This window comes from Falco naumanni, chromosome 24 (assembly GCF_017639655.2).
Source record: "Falco naumanni isolate bFalNau1 chromosome 24, bFalNau1.pat, whole genome shotgun sequence".
In the NCBI taxonomy this organism is placed as follows: domain Eukaryota; kingdom Metazoa; phylum Chordata; class Aves; order Falconiformes; family Falconidae; genus Falco; species Falco naumanni.
In genome coordinates this window covers 139187-156444 of record NC_054077.1, presented here as the reverse complement: position 1 = coordinate 156444, position 17258 = coordinate 139187, and the positions used below count along the sequence as shown (strand labels likewise).

The window sequence follows — 17258 nt, the reverse complement described above, 5'->3', positions numbered from 1 at the left end:
CGCAGCTGAATCTGCGAAATGTAAAAAAAAAAAAAAAAGAAATTAAAACTCTCTTCCCTGACCGGGAATCGAACCCGGGCCGCGGCGGTGAGAGCGCCGAATCCTAACCACTAGACCACCAGGGAACCGCGATAACGTGTTTTCCCCCAATGTGAGACCAGATACGCGGGGGCACAAAAGGTTGCGCTTGGTGCACAGGAGGGTGTTTTCCTCTTCCTTCCTTTAGCAGCTAAAAAGGACAGCCCCCACCCCACCCCCCCCACCCCCCCACCCCCCCCCACCCCACCCCCCCCACCCCCCCCACCCCCCCCCACCCCACCCCCCCCCCACCCCCCCACCCCCCCCACCCCACCCCCCCCACCCCCCCCACCCCCCCCACCCCACCCCCCCCACCCCCCCACCCCCCCCCCACCCCACCCCCCCCACCCCCCCACCCCCCCCCACCCCACCCCCCCCACCCCCCCACCCCCCCACCCCTCTTGTGTTTATTTTCTGCTGCCATCCAGCAGCAAGCCCTTCTCGGTGGTTTCTCCAACACCTGGGAGTCTGAAAGTCACCAGCCACCAAATGCCTTTTTTCCCCTCCTCCTGGGGACACCTGGTCCCCAAACACATGGTTGGTTGTCTGCTCCCATCAGAACTGGAAGGTCTTCCCAACTTTCCAGCTGCTGGATTCAATCTCAATGCGTTCAGCTGGGTTGAAAACGCCCCAGAAGCCCCAAGTTCCTCCATTTCTTGGGCACAATGCGTGAAAAAGAGCAGGTTACTGGCATCTCAGTCGCTCTATGAAAATATGCAGAGCTGTGGATGATGATGTTGCTGCAAGGGGATCAGTCTGATCCTTGAGATTCGTGATAATTTCAGACCACTTACTGATTTTTAGGCATTTTCCCCATGTTTGAACACAGTTCAGTTGTTACACAGGCCTCTTTCCCCAGCTACTGCACACAGATCTCCTGATTTTTGAGGGAATTCTCCATTTTCAGAAGAGACTCCCTTCAGCTCCTGATGTGCCACATTACAGGTCCCATTGTTTTGGCACATATCTACACACAGAATAGAAATAAGACGGGAGGAGGATGAGAACAGTTCAGTAGAAAAAGTGTTGCAGCTTTCTCCTGCCAGGTCCTTTAGGGGAGTTTCTGGAAGAGTGGGAATGTGAACAGCAAAGAGCTTTAACAAAAGCTATGTGGTGATGTAGGTCAGCACAGATGCATCAAGGAGGGGAAAGACCAGATTTAACGACAGTGGGTTGTGCTCCAGAGAGTTAATTGAATGAGGAGCCTGAGATTTGGCTGCTATTCTAGGTCATGTCCCAAGAACAAATAATTCCATCCAGAAGCAGGAATGCATGACTGCAAAGTCTCCCCCTCCACACAGTCTTCCCGCCCCTCCCCCCCCCCCCCCCAGCTCATTCATGGGATGAACGAGTGCAAAATGTTTTTTTGCAGGGAAAGGAACAAACTGGTTTCTTGATTTTGAGGATAGTGGAATTACCTCTGTGGGTACAACATCCAGAAATAAAGCTAAGCCATGAGACAAGCACGGGAAGGAGCTCAACCTGGGCTAGAGACAAGCTGGATGGAGGAGTAAAGATGCAAGAGGAAGAGCCACAAAATATTTAAGCAATACTTAAGTCAAAGAAACAGCAACATCCCGGGAACAAAACCAACATCACGTAGGGACAGCACCAAAGTTGCTCACCATCACGCAGCAGAAGAACTCTACCCCCTTGGTATATAACCTCCCCAGTTGGATAATTCCCATCCTGGGCTCTCTATTCAGGGTTTGCCCTACAACATCTGAGTGAGGGCAGCAGAGAAGTCTGTGGGGCAGGAGGCAGGGCTGAGGGCAAGCTGGGAATGCAGCCCACGAGGTGGATCAGCAGTATCCACGGCCACACACAGATGCTCCTCTAAAGCAGCTTGCAAAAAGGGCTGAATTCTCCAGGACTGAGCTTAAATAGAGCTCCCAGGCATGGGCAGGGTGGCCCAGGTGGGGCTGTCCAGGGCCATTAATTAGTGCCCTCAGTTGGGCAGCTGGCCTTTCCACTTTAGGAAGAAGGGCTGATGATTGCCACAGGCACAGCAATACCCCTCTGCATGAGCTCAGGATGTGACAGCAGAGTCTGCTTTAGCTCTATCTAGCCTGGTGTTGGAAAAAAAAAAGAAGAGATCTGATGAAGCAGCAGGGTGTAAATACAATTTTTTCCTCTCTATCCATGTGGAAAGCAAATGTCTAAAATTACAGATGTAAAAGATGTGCATGGCTGAAGAAGTCATCCCACCCTCTCCACGGGTCCCAGGTTGAAAACCACCCCAAAATAACCACTAAATTAAATCTCAAAGAGCACGTGGGTGTCCTGTATGAGCGAGTTGCAGAGAGGGATGGAAAATGGTAAAAAAGGGGGAAAAAACCCTTAAAAAGGGGTGTTTCTGCCTGGTTTCGAACCAGGGACCTTTCGCGTGTTAGGCGAATGTGATAACCACTACACTACAGAAACCTGCCTTCTTGGAGGGGGGGGGTCATATTTGTGGAAAACCGGAATAAAGGTTGTTCCACCGAATTTTCCCCATTCCTGGTGATGCTCCCTACATCCATTTGCCCTTTTTTTCCTCCTTTTGCTTCTTTGGGGTTTTTCACCTCATCTTCCAAGACCAACAACCACAAAAGCTTATCTCTCTCCCTTTGCCAACACCCATCCAGGCCACTTTTCTTCACAGAATCACAGAGTTGTGGAATCATTTAGGTTGGAAAAGACCTTTGAGATCAAGTCCGATTGTTAACCCAGAACTGTAAAGTTCATCACTAAACCGTGTCCCTAAGCACAGCCTCTACGTGTCTTTTAAACGTCTCATGATCTCCTGAGGGTGGTGAAAGCAAAGGACACAACCGAGAGAAACCCAACACATAATACTTTTTGACACCCAGAGGGAATTCTCCGATTAAAACTGCTTTTTCAGGGAGAAAACGCACCATACAATGCCTTCCTCAGATACCCCAAAGAAGGAGTTGGAGTCCCCAGCCACTGCTTTGCGATGGGCAGGGCCATGGTCCCTTCTCCAGCTGGCCAAACCAGAGCTAAATGACACTCTGTGGTCACCCATCTTCACACAGAATGACCCAACTCCTTTAATAGCTGCAAGATAGGGAGGGAAAAAACCGTAAAAAGGGGATGTTTCTGCCCGGTTTCGAACCGGGGACCTTTCGCGTGTGAGGCGAACGTGATAACCACTACACTACAGAAACGGGGTGACTGCAGCGTTTTGCATCATACCTGGAATAGGGTGAGCCCCGTTCCCCTCAGCGGGTGCTCCCAGGCACCTCAAACCCCTCTGGCAAATGCACCCCCTCTCCCGTATTGCTCCCCTCAGCCCAGACCCCAAAACCACTTCATCTGAACCCATTTTCTCTGCCTGTCGCTCTCCAGCTTCTGGAACATCACCCGGAAACATGGAGCTGTCCTGCTGCCTGCAAGGGGTTTGCACACTCAGTCGCACATTCGCCTCACACACAAAAGGTCCTCGGCGCACGACTGGGCAGAAACAGCCTCATCTTTTTTCCTGAAAACACAAAAAAAACCCCAACCCAAGACACTTGTTTCTGCCACACCATCCAGACAGCCTGATCAGGCATTTCACCAAATCTGCGTTTGGGTTGGGTTCCTCCACAGTAAAACCCAGGAGGAAGAAAAGGAGTCAGTTCCTTTGCTGAATATTGATGCTTTTTTTTTTTTTGAAAAATCAAGGCATTTAGACGTATATTATAGATCTATTTAAAGTTATCTATAAAAGTGTGCATTGTAATACAGAAATTAAGGTTTCAACAGCAGGGACGGCTCTTCACGCTTTTTAATTTGCAGCCCTGCTGCTCTGCAGTTTGGAAGCAGTGTTTTGCTGAAGGTTATGAATGAGTGAAAAACCAAGGAGATGCTTTAAAAATACCCCAAAAAAGCCCCAAAACTAGATGTTTCTGCCTGGTTTCGAACCAGGGACCTTTCGCGTGTTAGGCGAACGTGATAACCACTACACTACAGAAACCCGACTGCAGGACGCTGCGGGTGACCCACCTCTCGCAGGATGGATCTAGGTCTCTACCACCCTCTCCTAGTTCCTTTTCTAGCGAAATTCACCTCAAATTAGCCATCACCATTAGAAAATGAGCATTTTTTGTAGCCACCCGCACTCGAGGGTAAAAAGAAGAACAAGTTTATTTGAGCCATGGCTCAACACAGAGAAGTCCTGCAGGACCGCCGAGGAAGAAAAGTTGGGTTTTTAAAGAATTAGCTTTTTTTCTGGAGACACTTTCCCTGACCGGGAATCGGAACGGGGTCACGGCGGTGGCAGCACGGGATCCTAGCCATTAGACCATCAGGGAGAGCTGGTTTGGGGGAAAACCAATGGTTTTAATTACTTTTGCTCTTTTTTAAAAAATATTTTTGTCGGGTTTAATTAAGTTTATTAATTTTTATTAGTTTTGCTGTCGAAGCAAAGCAGCTGCTGTTGGTGTGATGAGAAGCAGCAACTCCAGAACAGCCAAATGTGCCGAAATAAAAGATCAGATTGGTAGAATTTGGGTATTTATCAGGTCCCTGGTGGTCTAGTGGCTAGGATTCGGCGCTTTCACCGCCGCGGCCCGGGTTCGATTCCCGGTCAGGGAAAAGATAATCAAATTTTTCTAAAAAAATTAAGTTGAATTTATAAATGCCTTCTCATCTTTGCTAGATTTCTGCCTTTCCCTAGAAAGTAAAAGACAATTCCAAATCCACGTAAGATAAGGCTGACGAACTATTTCTGCAAGAATAATCCTATGGTCAGGTGGGACTAAATCTATCAGAGCATTTTATCTGCTCCCTTTCCCTTTGTCGGGGGGAATCTCTGGGGACACAGACACTTTAACAGATTCCTGCATGTTCCTACCCAAAAAGGAGACAGGAGCAGTGATACCTCCACGATGGAGTGAGGCTCCAGGCTGTGCTGAACCCCCTGCCCAACTTGTCACTGTGTCCCCATATAAAACTATTAACGTACAGATTAAAATAAATCCCCTTCTGCAACTTGTGCTATAAATAAAGATTTTTTTTTCCAAGCGCAGCTATTCCAGACATGAGGGGAATATTGTTCCACAAATTTAATGACAGGACTAAAAGCAAAAAAGATTTGCGATTGTTTCTGCCCGGTTTCGAACCGGGGACCTTTCGCGTGTGAGGCGAACGTGATAACCGCTACACTACAGAAACCCTCCACATCCTTATTCTGGGGGCCCCCAGACTTCACCTGTACCCCCATCCTTAACCCCTTTTTGGTATTAAAGTAAGTGTGGGGGTAAAGAAAAAAAAAAATCTTTTCCACCGAATTTACATGGAATTCCGCCCCCCCCCCCCCCCCCCTTGCTGCTGTCGCTAATTATTTATCCGAGCGGGAAGCGTTTAATTTAATATGAAAAAAAATTGCATAAATGTTGCCAAAATTGCATCGGGGGCCCTGGGTGAGGAGATTTTTCAGCCTTTCCAAAAAAATCTCTCTGCTGGGGCGTTTCACTACCTTCTCAGCCAGAATGTGGGCAGGGAAGAGGATATGGAACCACTCGAATCCCGCACCAAAACGAGGACAGAAAAGAGCTTCCTAAGCGCCCGGCTAGCTCAGTCGGTAGAGCATGAGACTCTTAATCTCAGGGTCGTGGGTTCGAGCCCCACGTTGGGCGGCCGAGTTTTTTTTAACCAACCCTCAAGTTAGCGCGACTCGGTTGAAAATAACTCCCGATTTTTCAGTGCTCCCCCGCTGATAACAACTGCAAGCGCCTCCCTTCGCACAAAAATTAAACCCACCAAAAACATACGCACACACAAAAAAAACCCCACTTTACTTTTTAGTATCGCTATATCACCCTTTTTAACGAGAATTAGCCGCCGTCAGGATGGCCGAGTGGTCTAAGGCGCCAGACTCAAGGCTCTGCCTTCCTACAGTTGGGTATTCTGGTCTCCGTGTGGAGGCGTGGGTTCAAATCCCACTCCTGACAGGTATCGTTTTATTGGGCACATTCCTGAAAAAATTCATTTTCCTCTTCGAGCTGCTCCCTCCGGCCTGAAAGCAGCCCAACGCTGTGATCACCCCTCAAAAATCATCAGACGGGTCTTTTCACCCACTTACGGAGTACGAAGACTACAGAAGGGCTAGTTTTGGGGGTTTTTTTTACCGCGTCCAGGATTATTTTTTTTTTGCACACTTCCGCGGTGAAACCAGCTTTTCTGGAAATTAGCCACGTAGCCCCCCAGAATAAGGTGGGGGTTTAGGAGCAGCCCCTTGAAAGCAGCGGGTTTGGGCTGTCTCGGAGCTCTTTGTGCAGGGAGGAATGTGCGGGCAGGTGCAGTCACAGCGAGGGCAGAAAGGGGCCTGCAAAACAGGAGTTTCTGTAGTGTAGTGGTTATCACGTTCGCCTCACACGCGAAAGGTCCCCGGTTCGAAACCGGGCAGAAACATCCATCTTTTCCTGTTTCCCCTTGTTCTGGCGAGCTGCTTTGCGTGGTTTTGGGGTGGTTTGTTTTGTTTATTCCTTCTTTAATTTATTGCTTTTCTAATTTATTTCTTTTTAATTTATCCCTTTTTTTATTCCTTTTTTCACTTATTCCTTTTTCTACTTATTCCTTTACTTATTTTTTAATTTATCTTTTTTACTATTTATTCCTTTTTTCCCTTCCTTGTTCTGGCGAGCTGGTTTCCGGGGGTTTTGGGGTGTTTTTTTTATTTATTCCTTCTTTAATTTATTCCTTTTCTAATTTATTTCTTTTTAATTTATTCCTTTTTTATTCCTTTTTTCACTTATTCCTTTTCCTACTTATTCCTTTACTTATTTTTTAATTTATCTTTTCTATTATTTATTCTATTCCTTTTTTTAAGTATTATTCCTCCCCCCCCCCTTTTTTTTTTTTTTTCGTAAAATCCTGTCTTTCCAATTTCTCCCAGTTTTTTGCATGGTTCAGATAAATACTCCTAGGTACTATCCATATTAAAGAAAACGTCTATTTAGTAAATAATACTCATAAATAAACAATACCCTTGCTAAATAAAAGTGGTGCGGCTGGGCTGCAACAAGCTATCAAATGGCTTTAGGGATGCCTGTAACAGGTGTGAAAGGGGGGACATCCCGCCGAGGGAGGTGTGCCCGTATGAGGAGGTATCGAAGCAAAAAGAGGCGGTAAGGAATGTTTCGGGGGGGGGGGGGAGGGTCTTGTTATAATAGAAAAGGGTTTTTCAAAAACAAAAAACCCACGGTCTGGTCGGGGGAAAAAGCATCTTCCCTGACCGGGAATCGAACCCGGGCCGCGGCGGTGAGAGCGCCGAATCCTAACCACTAGACCACCAGGGAGGCCGTAAGCGAAGCCTCGCACAGCTCTGGATCGCAACCAGGACTAATCTTTGCAATTCTTTGACCTGTTTCCCTTTTATTTTCGGTCCTTTTCCCCTGTCCTCACTGCACTCCACCTCATCCACCCATCGATGCAGCTCATGCAGAAAGGTTGTCCCAAGCAGCCACCCTGTGGCTTCCCTTCAGGGAATGATGGCCACCCCGTGATCCGATTTACCCAAATCCAGGTGTTTCTTGGAGGGAAAGGGAGCAAGGACCACCCCTTGCTCTCCTTGCATGCAGCTCATTACTGGGAACCAGTTTGGAGTTGCTCATCCTGGGTGTGCTCTCCCTGGGGTGCACCACCTCGCTGTTGCACTCTGGCTGTACTGCTCGTGCTGTGGATTCTCCTGACTATGCAAAGCAAACAAGCAGAGCTGTTCTTTGCATTAAAAAAAAAAAAAATAAATTGTGGGGTGTGCGGCAGCTTCCAGAAGGGTTTTGCATATACCTGGCTGTGTGGAGGCCTGTGAGAACATCCTCAATCATCTGCTGCTATTTAAGGCCAAGCTGCTGAAATGCATTTTGGCTCCTAATTATGAATTATGAATTATGAATTTGGCTCCTAATTATGAAACTCTTGGGAATTTAAGCAGAAGTGCTACCGTGGGATGCAGGAGCACTTATCACTAACAGAAGACCTTGCTCTGCCCAGCTGGGGATTTTGCAGAGGTTCCCAGTCGCTGCCCTTGAAGTGCCAGACAAAATAACCACACCAGGCTGCAAAGGAGGCAATTTCTTATTCTCATTTCCATAGTTTGCATTTGGCAGCTGAGGCAAACAAAGCTTTTCAAGCGATCAAAGGCACATCCTTACAAAGTGGTTTGGATTTCTGAAAACACTGACTCCATCCATTACGAAATGCTCCTGTGAACACCCTCCATCCCTCTCAGGTTCCTCCTTACACCCCTAAATACTCATTATCCAACAGCTCAGCCCAAAGCTGTTGCTCAATAAGAGGTTAAAGCCATCTCTGCCTTGGGGAAGATTTATTTCTCTTGGTTTTGGGCATGTCTCCATGCCACCTAGTTAATCTGGGCTCCCTCTGTAATCAGTGGGGAGAAGGAAATACTCTTACATCCACTCATTGAGCCATTTCTAGGTGAGATAAATTACAATTTGCCACCGTTCTCCACTGACCCTGGAGGGACCGTAGCCTGGATGGACGCATATGAAGAGGTGAGTCCTTACAACACCCAGTGGTGTGGACATCATGCAGCACCAAGCACTGATCCAACACAAGCTCACAGGGACAGAAGCACCCTTCCACCAGATCAGGTCTTGCCTGCCTCACCTGTGATTATTACCACCTTGTCCACATAAAAGTAGAAGTCATCATGGAGTCCTCCAGGCTGCTGCATCGTCATCCACAGCATCTATGCTCAGTTGCACAACTGAAAGCTCGGCGAGGCAAAGAAAGGGTCCAGCAAAGAGCAGGAATGCAAGATCAGTCAGGGAAGGCGGAGGGAGAGGAACTGGGAACCAGCGTGCTAGGCTCAGCTCTATCCCTGTCGTCCAACAGAGAGGTTTTTGGAAGGGGTTTATGGGCATGGATGCACCAGGGTGGCATTGTTGGCAGAGCTGTCCGATGACAGATGTTATTTTGGGGAGCAGAGCAGCCACTCTCCCATACAAGCTCTGGACCAACCGATGCTTCTTGCTGACAAAAATGATGGAGAAAGGAGAATTTTCCATCCCAGGTAGCACATTCTTTGTGCTCCCAAAAGCCATCTTTGGGGTGATGACCCCTGTACCATCTCCCTAGACCCTGGCAAGAGTGGCACCCAAGCAGATGCTGTCCCATGGTTGGGTCAGGGGGAGAGTGTGAACTGGGACCCCCTCCCCAGGCAGAGCAGAGGGAGGATTTGCTCCCCTGCAAAGGATGTCAGGGGGTAGGTGAAGATTGGTGCTTCATTATTGGAGTCAAAAAACGCCACTCGCCCTGCCTCATAGTCCAGGTAAACCCCAATCACTTTGGGGGCAGCAATCAGGGAGATGGGGATGGTAGGAGAGGTGAGAGCCTGGTACTGGCTCCCACACTGCCCCACCGCCCAGATCCCCACCTTGGGGTTGATGCTGATCCGTCCTTTCCTCCTGACTGACTCCTTGGCCACCCCAACCGCCCAGGCTTCCCCATCGCCCACCTCCACCTCCCAGTAATGCCTCCCCGTGCTGAAACCCTCACAGCCCAAGACACAGCGAGATGAGTCGAAGCGCTTGGGGTTGTCAGGTACAGGTTGGCGGGTGTCTTCCCATCTCACACGCTTGCGATCCTCAGACAGGACCAGCCGGGGATGCGCTGTCTCTGGATCCAATGTCAGACTTACTGGGGATAGAGAGAAGATGAGCATTGCAAGTGCAGCTTATTCCTCAAGGGCATTACGGACACATTTTCCCCATCTTTCCCCTTGGGATGCTCCAGCTCTCAGTCCTTGTTTGCCGGAGCTGAGCAGGAATGGTTTTATGCCTGTGAGCAAGGTTGGAATAGTAGAAAAGACAGCTGCATGAAGGGAACTTGATTTAGAGTAAAGGTAAGGCTTTCCATTTTTGCTGGGAGTCTCCCGGCCATTGAAAAGAGGGAAGAAATCCTCAGGTGTCTCATGACTTCCCATGTGGAAATATTTGCAATTTTCATCTTTGGTCTCATTCAGAGAGGTGATTCCCAAACGTGACGCTGAGCCTTCGTGAGATCACTCAGCACCCCAGAGAGCGCTGCCGGGAGGGAAGAATGCCCTCTCTCATGTAATCAACAACAGCAATTACTTCTGGCTATGCTAATGTGGCTATAGCTCTGCAGGGTGCGTTGGGAGTCTCCCTCCACAGCATTCCACCAGGACTCCTACCTAGCTTCCTTACACATTCTCAAACCCTCCTCCACCCCAGTTGCTCTGTACCTTGAAATTTCATCAGCATCTCTTTGAGGGCAATATTTTTCTGAGGAAGACCAGTGGGTTCCTCTCCCAGCTCAGGTGATGTCTCTGCTGGCTTCTGGGCACTGTCCTTCTCAAGCCTGGAAAGAAGGAAGACTTTTCTAATAATGCTTCCTTCACTCATAATTGTCATTATGCACTGATCAATTTTCAGCTGGATTCTCTTAGAAGGAAATAGGTAATAGTAGGACTAAAGCAAAGGCTTGGTCCCGAGGCAGTCATTAATAAGCTCCCAGAGAAGAGTTTGTTGACCCACAGTAAGTATGTTGTTCCCAAACACCAGTGAAGAGTCCCTGGATAGTAAAGGCTTTCTCTCATGACCAGTAGCACCCTATATCACGGGGAACCACAGGCAATAAAAAATGCCTTTCCTTGCTTGCTTTTGTCTTTCCAATAACCCACCTTCTCGATCCGTGTCCAAAGAGGACATGAAAAAGGTCTGCTATAGGGCTGGAAGTTCATACTGGATTCCCTTCCACCTGGATGCGTTCCTTGGCATTTAAACATCTGTGTATTTTTAGCTGCTGGCTTGCTATTTTTGGTGTGCTTGCAAGGAGTGAAAGCTCAGCCCTTCAGGAGCAGGTAGTTTTGCATGGACTATAGAGAAGAAAGCAGCAGCAAGGCTGGAGGTACCATCATCCCATCTGATACCTTTCCCTGGTCTTCAGCATCCTACTTGGACCTTTTGCAGTGTCCTAGTTGTGTCCTATATGTCTCTACAGTCCCTAGCATACAGGGATCATAAGTTGTTGGGGTTTCGGAGTCCATCGGTGTCACCACCATAGAGATAAACATTAACATCACAAGAACGCATGAAAGGAGCTGCAAACCTGCTCAAGATGTTTCTGCTGTCCTACAAGGAAAAGATGAGAGATAGAGCATTAGGTCAGAGCAAAGTCATGATGGTAAACAACAAGCAGCTACCGCAGGAGCGTGGGGTGATGTACTCTAGGCACTGCTCTGTCTGAATTATGGGTCTCAAACGAGTGCCTTCACGCTGGTCTGCCTGCAGAGCGTTTGCAGGTCTGCTGGGGAGTTAGGTGAGCTCATGGCAACATCACTTAAAGAGCAGCTCATCGTAGTTATCTGCCATCACCCACCACCTTTCACGTCCCCACTCTTCCAGTACAGGTGTTATTACTTCTAATGCACACCACTGCTTCAGCATGTTTAAATGTTTCAAAAAAGCGTTAATTAGAGCCTGGAGGTGGGTGCAGGTGATGGGTTTGGATGAAGATGAGATGAGTGCCTGAGTGTTTCTCCACTGTGAAGGAACCTGGACAATTGTTTTGTATGTAGACACGTTCAATCAGATGGATGAATCTCATACCCATGTAAATAGTGATTTAAAGAGGCGGCGGTTGATTTCAAATATTCAAGTGGACAGTTGTGATCATTGCAGAAAATAATTTAAAAAAAGAAAAGAAAAAAAAAAGAAGCTTTGAAAGATACATTTTAAAAGAAAATTTTAAAAGGAGTATTTAGAACTAATTTGACTCCTGGACTGGTGACACCGGTGGTGTCCAAAGCTGGTGGTCTTCAGAGGGTCTCACCTGCAGGAATTCACACACTGGCTGCTGACACATCTCCTCCAGTTCACAGATCTGCTTGCCAATGGAGGAGACCTCCTCCAAAAGCCTGTTGATGATCTCCTCCTGTCTCCTCATAATCTCCTGGTCCAGCTTTGTCAGCCGGTCCAAGAGGAGACGTTCCTGTCCCTCCACGAACTGGTGCAGCTCCTTGACTTCAGACACAACCTTCTGCCTCTCCGTTTCCACTTGTTCCTGCAATAAGAACCAATGCACACAAGGGAAAGGCAGGGCTGGGAACAGAAATGGTCAAGAAAAATTGCAACAGAACTGATCTGACATGATGACTCATAACACAGCCGTAAGTTCCGGTGCCCATTGCAGAGCAGAAGAATAATTAATATGATATTAATTTTTTTTATTTGTTAGGGTGTTTTTTTTTTGCCATTTCTAGGCTGAAGTTGCTGGCAAGGGACATTTTGCATGGACTACAATCTTTGTACCCGAAATGCTCCAGACCTTAGAACAACAAGGAGAGATAAACCATATCAAAATAAAACCATAAACAGATTAGTCAGAAAAAAAGACGTCAGGGAAAGGGAAAACAAGACAAAAAGATGCAATTGGGTGAACCCCATTTTCTGTGTGCATTAATAGGGGGAATCTAGGAACATGCCCCACTTGTGAGCAAGCTGGGGAAGAAGATGATCAGCAATAACCCGGCAAAATCCAACACATGCTCCCAGCCTGCTAATGCATACAAGAGGCAGGAAACGTGGGGGAAAAGGGAACGGTTTTTAATCTACCCCAGTGACAGGCTGTCACCAGTGCCCGGACCTCACCCCAGTGGAGAGGACGTTCCGTGCATGTGCAAGTGACTGTGGAAATGTGATCTTTGGCCATGGCACATCTTGTGTCTCCACATACGTCGTCACGGCCAGAGGGACAACCAAAAGGAGAGGGAGAAAGCCAATGCCGCCCAGGGACAGACACTTACGAGGAAGTCCAGGCTTTTCCTTTCTTCAGCCATCTTCAGCCCCAGCAGCTTTTCTCTCCTGTCCCTCAGGATCTGCACGTGAGCCTGGAATTTCTCCTGAGTGGAGAAGAAACAACTTGTTGGCGCATTTTCTTCCTCTAGCTGGTCTAGCCCTCTGCCCTCATCTCAGCTGTACAGGTTTATCCCCTACAAACTCAAATTCTTCCTTGCTTAATAACGCAATAATCTGGCTCTAGGAATTCGTCAACCCTGATTTCTGGCAGAGCAGGGCAGCCGGAACAGCTTGCTTTCTCCAACAACCAGGGTGAAATTCACAGCATAGATTGGAGAAGACTTGGGCAAAGGACCAACTCAGCAGAAAAGGAGCTTTAGATGGCTGGGGACACCCTGCTGGCATCTGCCCAGGTTCAGCTGCCCCAGAAGTTATAACCTCAGGCTGTTTACTCACTTCAGCTGCCCAGGAATGTGCTTATGGTCACATTCTCAAATTCTGGAGGGGACACTCAAGCCAGTTTATGGTGAGGAGACCATACCCTCCATCACCCTTGTGCGGTGAGACCCAGGTTACATCACACAGCTCCAGTGAGAACTGGAGCCCAGACCACCGACGTGTTGGAAAAACCAGCACCGTAAGACCAAATTCTGTCCTGTACATCTACACGCAGCATGTCCTGCGCCCCAAATGTCCAAGACAGCATAGCTGATCCTGCTTTGAGCAGGAGCTTGGGTTAGATGACCTCCTGGGCTCCTTTCCAACAGGATTTATATGAGGACACCATTATGATGCAGGAATGGAAGCTTCAAGATAGAAAGGGTGACCAGCAATGTAAACGAGGGGGTGCACAGAGCAGGTAGGGTTGAGGTCGCTGTAATTCAATGCTCCAACCACGATGCAGAAGGCAGATATCCAGATTTCTGCAAGCAGAGGAACCCACAGGGCAGTTCTCTGACCTGGTCCCCTCCTCCTCCCTGATCCCCACGCCACGCACATCCCACCTTATGCTCCTGTGCAGCCTCCTCGATGGGGACCACGGCATGGACCCGGTGAGCCTGGGACTCTCTGCAAACCAGGCAGATGGGGGTCTGATCCTCCTCACAGAAGAGTTTCAGAGCTTCCTGGTGCTTCTCGCACAGCCTCTCCCCCCCTGCCCCTCCTCTGGCTGCCTGCAAGCTCAACTGCTTGGCTATCTCAATGATTTTTGCCAGCTCCCGGTTGGGTCTCAGGTTCCTCTGTGGGGCTGTCTCTTTGCACCGAGGGCAGGCGAAATTCTCCTCAGCTTCCTCCCAGCAGCGGGTGATGCACGCCCGGCAGAAGTTGTGTCCACAATGGATGGAGACAGGGTCTTGGAAGAAGCCCAGGCAGATAGAGCAGGAGGCTTCATCACGGAAACTTTCAGCAGGGCTGTCTGCAGCCATGGTCTTGGCGGCGAGGATGACGGGGTAGCTTTCGCTTTCCGCCCCAGCAGGTCTTGCCTGCTGACTGTTCCCCTTCCTGCAGGTGTCTCGGGCCCCGAGGGAGGTGAAAGCAAGCGGCGGAAGAGATTTACTGCTAAGATGCAATGAGGTTTTCTCCAGGTTATGATGGCTGTGGAGCAAAACCCTGTGCTGAGCAGCTGCAGAGGGGAAGGGAGAATCGCCTTTTCCACAGGGATCCTGGTGGGTTGAAAAGAGGTTAAATGGAAAATAAACATCCTTCATAATTTCCCGGCTTGTTCAAGATCCACCTGCAGCTTTTGTATCACCCTTCTTCCCCCCAAAAATACTCAGGCAAACTGAGAAGAAGCCCCTGCCCCAAGCCTCCCCCATGGGGTCTGGCACTCAGAAGCCACACTGGTTTCATTGGTCATTAATAAATGTGCATTAAATTTATTAATTGAAGGGCATGGCCATGGGGATGGAGCTTAAGCAAGCCCCCTGTCACAAATAAGTCTCCTTTCTTCATGGTAAACCGCTGAGGCACATCCTTCGTTGCTCATTTCAGCTCTTTATTATTTAGCACACCCCACTGCTGGCGTCACCACCAGCCCACCAGCATCCTCACTTCTGCGTGTGTATGTGCATCTATAAATACTTTTATCGTTACTTTCAATTCTCCTTTTAAACAGGATGTCATTTCTTCCACGGTTCAGGGCTGAGCCTGGAGTCAAGCAGCAGCTAATTACCATGGCACCCTCTTATTTTTAATTTTCCTTTTGCTCCAAGCTTGCCTGCAGTTAAAGAGAGGAAGGGATTTTCTTCCACGCTGTAAACGAAATAACTTCATGACCAGCTGCACCCCTCACTCAATCTGCTCAGAAACAAGTTCTCCTTCATCCAAGATCCCACTGCACTGCAGGAGGGTATCCTTCAGCCCTCAGCCACTGCATTTTGGGGAAAAAAAGGTGACATTTCAGGAAAATCTTTTCAGCAATGGAAATCTCCCCTCCCATGGCTGCTTTTCAATTTGCAACGTCACTTTCCTCCAGCTGTGCTGACCTTGCACAGTCAGTTGGATGCTTTTTGTGCATCATCAGTTTTTTAAATCCTCAGCACCTCTGGTTTTCCTGCAAAGCCCCTGGCCTTGGGCTGTAGCAATGAGCCCCCAGATCCACCAAGACTTCATCCCAAACCAGGATTTATAACATCAAAGCAGTAAACGTCCTCCTTTCCTCCATCCCTCTCCTGGAGGGACAGCAACATCGTTCTCCTTCCTCTTTGACTAGAAACCCCTAAGCCATTCAATCCCACAGACCATCAAGCTATGGCACGTGGAAGACCTGCTCCTGCTCTGAAGCCCTTTGCACGCTGAAGCGAACAGAACTTATTTGCATTGGGCTGAGGCTGAGTAACGAAGTGACACATTGTCCTGAGCAAATCAGTAAATAACACATCCACCGTTATTTGGTTGCAAGTGGTTTTGGGGGTCATGATTTTCCAGTGCAGAGCTCTGTGCACACAAACACTCACACTGAAACCTGTGGTTTGGTTTCATAGTCAAGGCATCTTTTTTTTTTTTTTTTTTTTTTTTTTTTTTTTTGTTAATCTGGACTTAAGGCTTGATTTAATGGAGAATGAGATATGCAGAGAGACTGGTGTTGTGACGGATACCCCTGAGGAACTGCTTAACTTTGACTTCTGCATCTAGGACATTGGTTTCTCTCCTGCTCTTCTTCCTGCTGTCTCACAAGCCCTGGCAGCATCAGCACCTCTGCCCCAACACCAAAAGTCACGTTTCCTCCCCAGTTAAATACATGCACCACACAACTGGAGTAATCTCGTGGCAACTGCTTGCAGCAGCTTTGCTTTTTGGGGCTCGAAGCAGAGCTTGGTGTGCCTGGAAAAGGATCTCCAAACCCGTCAACATAATTTGATGTTTCCAGGCCCTGGGGCCACTGAGGAGCATTTAAGCAGCTCCACTTGGGATGCTCCTACCCCCTGCCCATGGCCTCTCTTTAAGCTCAGTCCTGGGGGGCAGTCCTTTTGCAAGCTGCCTTGGAGGAGGACCTATGCACAGCCGTGGACTTTGCTGATCCATCCCTTGGTGATTCTTTACTGTAGTGCCCTCGGTAAGGAAATTTTATTCCCTGAGAAAATTTAGCAGAGGCTTGGTGCTGCCAGGATGGAGAAAAGAGGGGTGTTGAGGGGGTGTGCTAAGGGAGAGACTGGGACATGGGCAAAAATTTGCTTGCTGTGTCTAGATGATGCTGAACTTGGTCTTAAATATCAACAGGATTTTTTTTTTTTTTTTTTTTTTTTTTTTACAGTTAAAATCTTGCATTATAGCTGTCTAAGCAGTAAACTGGGCTGGGCATGAGACGAGTTAAAAATAATGACACTCCTCTCCAAACGAGCCCTTCATTGGCTGTGTGTAACCAACGGGGACTATTAATGAGTGTGGTCCCAAGGTGGAGCTGGAGGCTCTGTTTTGAAAGACAGGAGGACATTTGCTCATTGTCTTTGTGCAAGAGGAAAAAGAAAATTAGTAATCAAGGGTTTTTCTGTGACATTCTGCTGAATTGCTTCAAGGGGTAGATATGGGGCAACCAGAATTAACCGTCAGGCACAAACCACCCTGTCTCAGTTTCCTCCTTTCTTGCATTGTGTGGTTTTGCTTCTGCCTCCTTTTCCCACAGCTTCAAGGTTAAATCTGGATACAGACCAGGGAAAGGGGTGTTTTTATCCCTGTAGGTCTGGCTTTCAGGGGAACAGTTTGGGCTGAAAAATAGGTCCATTGGGAAAGGTTGGGTGTTTTTTTTTCAGGCTGCTTGATGCCTGACTGTGCAGAGGTTGGGGAAGGTGAGATGGTGATGGCCAAAGCTACAGATGGGTCAGTTCAAAAGGATGGCTCAGAGGTTAAAGCGGTTCAAAGCCCCACATAGTGCAGACAAGACTTCCCCAGAGGGATGCAAAGACTAAGTGC

General features: G+C 48.3%; 1 protein-coding gene and 10 non-coding genes across 11 annotated transcripts; 4 read left to right on the top strand and 7 right to left on the bottom strand.

Moving 5' to 3' along the window:
• Positions 1 to 53: 53 nt before the first annotated feature.
• Positions 54 to 125, bottom strand: TRNAE-CUC. The gene has a single exon. It is a non-coding gene; the product is annotated as a tRNA-Glu (tRNA).
• A 2304-nt stretch (positions 126 to 2429) lies between these two features.
• TRNAV-AAC lies at positions 2430 to 2502 on the bottom strand. Its single transcript has one exon. It is a non-coding gene; the product is annotated as a tRNA-Val (tRNA).
• Positions 2503 to 3175: 673 nt separating this feature from the next.
• On the bottom strand, positions 3176 to 3248 carry TRNAV-CAC. The gene has a single exon. It is a non-coding gene; the product is annotated as a tRNA-Val (tRNA).
• A 718-nt stretch (positions 3249 to 3966) lies between these two features.
• Positions 3967 to 4039, bottom strand: TRNAV-AAC. The gene has a single exon. It is a non-coding gene; the product is annotated as a tRNA-Val (tRNA).
• A 548-nt stretch (positions 4040 to 4587) lies between these two features.
• On the top strand, positions 4588 to 4659 carry TRNAE-UUC. The gene has a single exon. It is a non-coding gene; the product is annotated as a tRNA-Glu (tRNA).
• Positions 4660 to 5165: 506 nt separating this feature from the next.
• Positions 5166 to 5238, bottom strand: TRNAV-CAC. Its single transcript has one exon. It is a non-coding gene; the product is annotated as a tRNA-Val (tRNA).
• Positions 5239 to 5629: 391 nt separating this feature from the next.
• Positions 5630 to 5702, top strand: TRNAK-CUU. Its single transcript has one exon. It is a non-coding gene; the product is annotated as a tRNA-Lys (tRNA).
• A 207-nt stretch (positions 5703 to 5909) lies between these two features.
• TRNAL-CAA lies at positions 5910 to 6017 on the top strand. The gene is made up of 2 exons: positions 5910 to 5947; positions 5972 to 6017. It is a non-coding gene; the product is annotated as a tRNA-Leu (tRNA).
• A 387-nt stretch (positions 6018 to 6404) lies between these two features.
• On the top strand, positions 6405 to 6477 carry TRNAV-CAC. The gene has a single exon. It is a non-coding gene; the product is annotated as a tRNA-Val (tRNA).
• An 815-nt stretch (positions 6478 to 7292) lies between these two features.
• Positions 7293 to 7364, bottom strand: TRNAE-CUC. The gene has a single exon. It is a non-coding gene; the product is annotated as a tRNA-Glu (tRNA).
• A 76-nt stretch (positions 7365 to 7440) lies between these two features.
• Positions 7441 to 14557, bottom strand: LOC121080248 (E3 ubiquitin-protein ligase TRIM39-like). The gene is made up of 6 exons (XM_040578099.1): positions 13856 to 14557; positions 12860 to 12955; positions 11887 to 12117; positions 11164 to 11186; positions 10298 to 10413; positions 7441 to 9729 (listed from the first exon to the last, which is right to left on the bottom strand). The coding sequence occupies exons 1-6, from the start codon at positions 14555 to 14557 to the stop codon at positions 9215 to 9217; spliced, it is 1683 nt and encodes a 560-aa protein (XP_040434033.1). The 3' UTR covers positions 7441 to 9214.
• Positions 14558 to 17258: the final 2701 nt, after the last annotated feature.